The 8,205-nt window shown below is 51.6% G+C and overlaps 2 protein-coding genes across 2 annotated transcripts; one reads left to right on the top strand and one right to left on the bottom strand.

The window, feature by feature from the left end:
* Nucleotides 1-1,236: 1,236 nt before the first annotated feature.
* Nucleotides 1,237-1,822, bottom strand: EMH_0012500 (uncharacterized protein; the record flags this gene model as incomplete). The annotated part of the gene is given in 3 exon segments (XM_013499548.1): nt 1,237-1,412; nt 1,672-1,745; nt 1,749-1,822. Coding segments are annotated over 3 exon segments (324 nt in total).
* Nucleotides 1,823-4,811: 2,989 nt separating this feature from the next.
* EMH_0012510 (uncharacterized protein) lies at nt 4,812-7,717 on the top strand (the record flags this gene model as incomplete). The annotated part of the gene is made up of 9 exons (XM_013499549.1): nt 4,812-4,827; nt 5,318-5,400; nt 5,522-5,592; nt 5,797-5,882; nt 6,031-6,139; nt 6,333-6,396; nt 6,537-6,601; nt 6,708-6,759; nt 6,926-7,717. The coding sequence occupies 9 exons, from the start codon at nt 4,812-4,814 to the stop codon at nt 7,715-7,717; spliced, it is 1,338 nt and encodes a 445-aa protein (XP_013355003.1).
* Nucleotides 7,718-8,205: the final 488 nt, after the last annotated feature.

The raw sequence follows: 8,205 nt of genomic DNA on the forward strand, positions 1-8,205 counted from the left end.
GAAACGAGTTGACGAGTGCACTCTAGTATTGTAAACCCATTCTCCACAAGCAATAGCATTTAGCCAGTTACAAATAATGCACCAGCATGCGGTTAGTTCGTTCAGTCCGAGCGTCTGTCTCCAGATAGTTGGCGGTGAGCATGCTGCGGTCAATGCTGAGCCGTTGCATGAGGCTGCACCAGAGGGAGGGAAGTTTGGATCCCTGTCGGTAACGATGATTCTTGCGAAGCGGTGGAGCTTCCACACATGGTTAATGAAAAACTGAGCCACACCTTCTGCTGTGACCGTGCCCGAGGAGGGAATAGAATGAGCGTATTTGTTAAGCCGATTCAGAACGGCATAGATACTATAATGGGCTCGGACCGATGGTAAGCCTGCTCTGAAATCCGTTGGGATGCCCGTCCACATCCTTTCGGCGATCGGAATGCTCTGCAGGAGTCCCAGTTACAGGGTGTTCCGCGGCTTTTGCTGTTCGCAGTCCGGACAAGACAGGACATATTGCTTAACTGAGGGGCGCATCCCTGGCCACCCATAGGACCTGGCAACACGCTCCACCGTAGTATTGACCCCACTATGACCCACATAAGCATGACCATGCATTTTGCCCAAGGCGTCAGCGCGAAGCGAAGCTGGAACGTACAATCAGCAAACTCCCCGCTTTGTTTGGCACCCCAGAAGGTAGCCATCGATGCTGTAGTGCTTGACCCGTCACCCATTGCTGACGTTAGGAAAGACCGCAGCCGAAAGAGTATCTACGGAATAAGAAGAACGCAATTCGGAGATAAAAAAACCATCACAGACAAGTGCAATCGCGGACCTTTGTGCCTGACGTGTACGGCATCTAGTGAGTGCCTCAGCGACCAAGTTGGTGACAGCCTTGATATGCTTGACAGTGGAGTCGTACTGCGTGAGACGGGAGAAACACCGAACAACTTCTTCGTGATCGTAGTCTTGGAAAGTCTTCCTCAGGTGTGTCAGGGATTGATGATCGTTTTGGACTATAGAGGTAATGTTGACACTCTTTTACACTCCAGCAGTTCGTGTAGTGCTCATTCTCCCGTCCCGGATACTTTTGCTCCCCCTCTATGAAACGATGTGAGTAGCAGGCAATTATTTCATGTTTGTTCGAGCCGTTAGCCTGTTGTGAGAGCATAATCCAAACTGCCGTCTCACTGGCATCGGTCGTGAGGAAAAAGGGTTTATCAGAATCAGGGAGAGAGAGCACTAGGGATGGCGTCAGTGGTCCGCTGAGTCGTCTGCCGGCTTCACATAGACAGCAATGCGAACGAATCCAGAAATGATATTGCGGTAGTATGAGACGATGCCCACCAACTTCTGAACATCTGCTCCCTTATACAGCGGCAGCAACCACCTCTGAATCGCCTCAATCTTAGCCGGATCTGGTTCAACCCCTTCTACAGAGACGCGAAGCCCTAAAAAGCTGTTGGTTCGCATGAAACACGAACACTTCTAAGTTTTCACGAACCATTGGTTTTCGCGTAGTAGTTGCAGCGCCCGCCGGAGGTACAGCAAGTGCTCCTGCAGATTTCAGCTAAACACAAACACATCAACCACATATTACCATCCACACATCAGTGATTGGCCCGAAGAAGTCGTGATCGACCCGCCACAGCAGTTCGGCAGCTGCATTCACGAGTCCAAAGGGCATACAGGTGCACTCCAGCTTGCGGGTGGGGATGTGGAACGCCGTCTGCTGCCAGTCCTCCGGATGAACTGGGATCTGTAANACTCCAGCTTGCGGGTGGGGATGTGGAACGCCGTCTGCTGCCAGTCCTCCGGATGAACTGGGATCTGTAACCATGCCTCAGCAAAATCAAATGCTGAGTATAGCGCTGAACCCTGTAACCGGTCAACGATTTCGTCGTTCCTGGGCATCTGAAACGTCTGTTTCACTATGACGTTGTTGATGCGCTTGAAGTCGACGCAGATGAGGCACCTGCCGTCCTTCGTCCTCGCCAACATCGGATTGTGCCCAGAGGCGATAGTTGACGGCTGAACCTTGTCCTTTCTTAGGATTTTTTCTCCGTGCCGCTCAACTTCCTCTTCAAGATGTGAGGGTCGCTGGTACTTTGGAACGAAGAATGGGGGTGCGCCGCGAAGGAGTCCGATGCGGTGCATTGAGGGTCCAGCGATTGGCCTGCCCGCCGATAGCTGTTTCTTATTGAGTACATATGAGAACTCTTCCTTCAACTTTGCCGACTTCTGCCGTTCCTCGTGTGTTAACTAGATCGAATCCCCCAAGAGTGCGGTTCTTACCATACCGTCACGACGGAGTGCCTGCATATATCCGTCGTGTCCTTCAGTGCCTCTGCACGGCTTGGGAGCCTCCTCTTTCCTCTTCACTTCGGANGCATATATCCGTCGTGTCCTTCAGTGCCTCTGCACGGCTTGGGAGCCTCCTCTTTCCTCTTCACTTCGGAGACGGTTTCCACGCCTCTGACCGTAGAAGATGCAAATGCCGTTGGTACCGCTGAGAGGGGCATACACTCATCATGGCCTGGCGGAAAGACCTCTATGGCGTCATCAGGGGAACGCATTTGTACCTTGCACTGGGTCAACTACGGCACGTCTGGGATTATGTCGTGGTGAACTGCTCCAACGCAGAAGTGCCTCTTCATGTTAATGTGCCCAGTTTTGGAACTAAGAGAGCATTGTACGCCCACAGTTTTGCCGGTTCTTGGCTGGGCAGCTCCCAGCAACAGGAGGCCCAGACGTACGCACAGCCCAGCTCAGCAAAGCAGCACTCTTTCCCTGTGTATAGTCGGATATCGCACATTTTGGTCAGCAGAAGAATTAACCCGAAATGAAACAAAATGTATCATGGAATTGAAGCGAGGGAAGAACCACTGCTGCTGTTTGCCCAAGACCAGATGCAGCGGAGCACAAGGCAACAAGCAACGCAGTCTACTGCTGCACGAGCCCACCCACCTCGTCCCCCTGTTGCTCCCTTGTCGCAGACGTCAATAGTGCCAACTTTGTCGGTGCTTGCATCGTTGCTATTGGGCCGCTGTAGCTGGTGCATGGCGAATTTCATCAGCTTAGTTGACAATCGGCAAAATTACAGCAGACTCACAGAGTAAAGTAGAGCATTCTCAAACGAGCAGGTCTCCTTCCTTCACAAGCGGTCGTGGGGAAAGTGGCCCAACTACACTAGTTGCAACGCACCGTGCTGCAATTACTGCTTCAAGGCAATTCCATGAGCAAGCACAACCAAGTTTCGTTTTCTGCATGCATTAAGATTTGCATGCATTAATATTTTAGAAAACTATTGAACGCTTACTTGTTCCTCCGCACCCGACNTGCATTAAGATTTGCATGCATTAATATTTTAGAAAACTATTGAACGCTTACTTGTTCCTCCGCACCCGACCTGAGTGCGAGATACACGTGTCATCTTCCCAGGGACCATGCTATACGGAGGCACTCTTCATGAATTGTTTTAGGGGGAAAAGGCACTTTTGGATTGATGGGCTGCGGCTACTGCGCTCGGTCATCCCAATTCGACAGAGTGGAGCTCTCGCTCCATATTCACCTGTTGAACAGGGAAACAGCGACATCCCTGACGCGGACTGTATATAGCCTGTGTTCGATAAAATCCCACTACTACTCAGTGCTACGCACCAGGCTGTCCAGCTTCGGGGGTAGGTTTCCCAGCGGACGGCTGAGATTAATCATGTGGTAATACAAAGTGTAACTAGCAGGCTGCTCCGAGGATTCGGCGAGCTGTAATAAAGCAAATAATCACGCGGACCGCCCCATCAGTGCCAAAGTTTACTGGGCACATCGGGAGGCGCAAACAGGCGACTGCTTCGAAGTTGCAGCATGAAGTTACAGCATACCTCCCTCCTGCTCCTGTTGTAAGGCGACCCCACATGCACGCCTACCCAATCCACCTTCTGCTTGTATAAACACCATCAGCAACTGTTAAACACTGACTCTCCAGGAGCGAACCTACTTGCAAGCACATGTGCATGTACCAACCCATACAGATCATGTCAAACAAGCTGCAGCGAACAGCAAACTCTGACGTTACTACTGTTATGTCATATGCCTACCTCCGAGGCGCACACCCCACATCCAGAGAACAGTCTCTTATCCGTATCAGAGTCACATCCTCCTAGAAGAAGAAGAACAGTGAATTTTCTCTCATTCACCCGACCCCGTAGGGGTCACTGGCTCGGGGGCAGTGTCAGCCTCTCAGCCAGCCCCATACACAGTGAGCCTGCCGAGCGCCCTTAGCCCGCAGGGCCCATTTCCTCTATAAATTAACTTAGTTTATCCCTAATAAGACGTTTTTTACATTATTTCTGTAAAGTAGACCTCAAAAGGTCTCATTTGGGGTCNGTTTATCCCTAATAAGACGTTTTTTACATTATTTCTGTAAAGTAGACCTCAAAAGGTCTCATTTGGGGTCAATTGTAGTGTTTCTGCACTACACAAGCGCTCCCAGGATCCATAACACCGGACACCCAGTTCTCACCCAGCTGCTGAGGGTTTGGAACGGGGGAGGAACGCGAAAACAAAAGCGTGATGATATGTAAGAAGGCAAGCAAACTGTTGTATGCATGCAGGTATAGACAACAAACAACACAGCCCCCTCCAGCCCGGCGCACTTGGCGCCCTGAAAGCCCCAGAACTCGAAAGCATGCACTGTAGCACTGAAGTCCTAAACACTAGACCCTAAACCTTAAACGCTCGACCGTCGACTCTAAACCCTCGTTGGGTTTGTCCGGTTGTTTGCGGCTCGATTTGGATTGTTTTGATGGCGTTTATGGATGTAGTTCGGCAAAATGGATGAAATGAGAGGTGAGCCGAAGAGAGGTCCTCTGGGTGTCACTGCAGTAGCAGCAGCTGCAGTGACACCCAAGCAGTTATTTGTATTTTTCCCTTTTGCTTGCCGCGGTTTCGCCTTCTGTCACTGCGAGGTCACCGAGCGGACCTAGTTGGGCTCTGATGTCTATCTCCTCGCGTCAAGGGCATCTGACAGTTATGGTTGGAGGTGTCGAGGCACCGCTGGATGTTTAGGCCTGACTGGAGGCCGCAGCACTCCATTCCATCTGCACTAATCACATGTTAAGGCTTAATTGGCGCCTGTAGTGACAGCTGCCGGGGCAGATGCTGAGCGCTGCCTGCGGCTGTAATCTGGGGTTGGCTTGCTCTTGCCGTGGTTCCGCTGGGGTTTAGCGTTTAGGTTTTTGATATTGGGGTGGACGGTTTTTGTGCAGCTACGCTTGACTCCCTCATGGGGAGAGACCGNTTTAGGTTTTTGATATTGGGGTGGACGGTTTTTGTGCAGCTACGCTTGACTCCCTCATGGGGAGAGACCGCAACGAGTACGGGGCGAACGCGAAGAAGGGCGCATCCTTCAAGGCGGAATCCGTGAGCGAATGCTCGGGTTTAGGATTTGGGATGATCGGTTGCGATCTTAGCTTTTCGTTCAGCAGCATATGCAACAGTAGTGCTGCAGTGTGAGGGTTTGGGGTTTTGTTCATTTCTTCAGGTCTGCAAATTCTTTTTGCTGGACTTCTGTCCGCATGATCTCTTCCCAAACACTCGCATTGATCTCGGCCCGTAAGCGTTTACGGCATTGGGATTTTTAAGCAGCAGCGACGTCGGATTCTCTGAAGCCAAACCATGCGCCTGCAGGGTTCAGGATTTAGGCTTCAGGGTTTTGGGGTTGGGGTTTGTGCTGCAGATGCGACAGGGAGCACAGGGCCGACCTGAAAGTTGCCTTCGAGGCAGATCCTGAAAAGGAGTTCTATCAAGCNGCGACAGGGAGCACAGGGCCGACCTGAAAGTTGCCTTCGAGGCAGATCCTGAAAAGGAGTTCTATCAAGCGCTGTTCGAAACGGAGTTTGCACGTAGGGTCGCGTACTTAGGCTGCAGGGCTTGGCGTTGGCCTCGGGAGGGTTGGGGATCTATTGTTTGTTCATGGGGGGTTCGCGGGTTCAAGAATGGCTGTCCGGGACACTCAGGGTGTAGGGTTTACGGCTTATGATTTGCACTCAGGCTACTTGCAGCGCTTGGTAGATCAAATGGAAAATAGAATTAAAAGAGTACAGCAGCGTATTGATGCAAACAACCAGCCAGTCGAACTGAGCAAGGAAAACGAAGAGAGGTAAGGCCTTAACCTTAACTTAAGTCGTGGTGTTTTTATACCCAGCCAATGCAGCGTACCTTTAAGCGCAAATGTTAGACCCTAAACCCAAGTCCCATGCTTACGTTTGATCCCACTTGTCTAAAGGGATTTGCACTCATGGGGACCCTAGGGTTTATCGCTTAGGGCTAACGATTTGGGTTGGATGTGGTAGGGTGAATGCGATGAACGCCGAGATATCTGAACTTTTAAAGCAGCAAGATGAAGCCGGATCAAAGGTGGGCCACTTGTTTGGATTTAAGGTTAAGGATTTAGGGTTTGGAGATGATTGTTAGGGATGGTGCAGCGGCGGTTCGCTCCGGTTCCTGGGCTCAGGGTTTGGAGTTCAGCGTTCAGGATTTAGTGCTGTTGCGTTCAGGGAGACATCGATGCTGCAGAGAAGCTGAACGAGAAAGTAGCGTTTCTTCAGCGGGAGGTCTCCAGGTTAGTGTGCTAAAGTCTAAACCCTAAACCCCCGATGTGGCCGGCTGGCTCGTTCTGGATTTCACGCGAATTAGGGTTTATGGTGGAAGGGTTCTTTTTGCTGCAGGCTGAAGAACCCAAATGCGGATATCGCAACTATACGGGAGTCCCAGCTGCGGGTATGTCAGTGCACGGGGATCCCAAGTCGAGGGTTTGAATGATTTGGGTTTCGTATTTAGGTTTGGGAGCTTGGGGTTCATCGGCCTTTGGCTGGAAGCGAGCATGAGACGCCTAGTAGGGTGTATTGATTGTTCAGTAGGTTTAGGTTTTGTGGTGTACGTGCAGGTATGCGCGACCTGCGGGGCGATGCAATCAACGGGGGACGCGATGTGCCGCTTCGAGTCGCATGTCTCTGGGAAGCAGCACCGCGGGTGCGAGAAAATTCGTTCGACGTTGGCAGCTTTGAAGGAGACAGAAGCTGAGCGGGAGGCGATCCTCAAGAGGTACAAGGAGAAGCAGACGGAAGTTGCGGCAGCAGACAAACTCAGCAGACGCAGGGAAGCGGGACAACGAGACAAAGAACTCGAAAAAGACAGAGAGAGAGATGCAGATGAAAGAGGTGTCCATAGATACCGCCAGCCCAGAGACACCTCCTACGGAGGGGGGGGAGCCTCACACGACCGAGCTAGAGACAGGGACAGAGACAGGAGAGACAGAGACAGGAGAGATAGAGACTACAGAGACAGAGACAGATACTACAGAGACAGGGATTACAGAGACAGAGACAGAGACAGGGACAGATATAGGAGTGGAGACAGGGACAGAGACAGGGACAGGTCCAGATATAGCTCAAGTTACAGATCTGGAGATCGATCCCGGGATCGATCCCGGGATCGATCCCGGGACGTCCGACGCTCCAGGGATCGGGATCGATCCCGGTCGCGGGATCGCTCTAGGGATCGGGATCGATCCCGGGAGGCGCGGCACCGGAGCAACGGATCCCGTCACAACGAGGCTCACAAGGACACTGGAGCGGCAGCGAGCGAAAGCAGGGGAGACCCCAGAAATGCCCTTCAGTCTTTCGTCCATGCAGCAGCAAATCCTGGCAGCAGTAGCAGGATGCCGCACCACGACTAGCCTTTCGGGGGTTTATAGGGTTCCTTTTTGGTTTGTAGCGGAAAGACGCAAACTTAACTTAAGCAATCTTTATATATGGCGCACCTTGGCTGCTTTTTCTCCTTGGCTATATTCGCGATTGTCGCCCTAACCTGCTGCTGCCTGTCTGCTCAATCCGTGCCTGCATTTTTCGCTGTCTCTGCCTTCTCTATGCGTATCTTTCTGTCCTATCTGGTCGCTTGCCTCTCCCAGCTGTTTTTTTGTTTCTCGATATGCGTCGGGCTCAGCTGGTCTTGCTTTTGCTCGTTCTTTCCTGCTGTTTGCAACAATGCCGTCCGCTTAGACACAGGCATACAAAAGGGGTAGCAGACAACCTTCCTTGGGTTTCTTCTTCTGACTTGTTGTTTCTCTTTGGAGCTCTGCAGGACTTTTTCGTTTCCTTTCGTCCGCCTCCTTGCGTCAGGTGCTCCGCACCCCCATCTCTTCTGTAGTTTTTCACTGTGTACTGA

This window comes from Eimeria mitis, genomic scaffold (genome assembly GCF_000499745.2).
Source record: "Eimeria mitis Houghton genomic scaffold, Emh_scaff443, whole genome shotgun sequence".
Taxonomy (NCBI): domain Eukaryota; phylum Apicomplexa; class Conoidasida; order Eucoccidiorida; family Eimeriidae; genus Eimeria; species Eimeria mitis.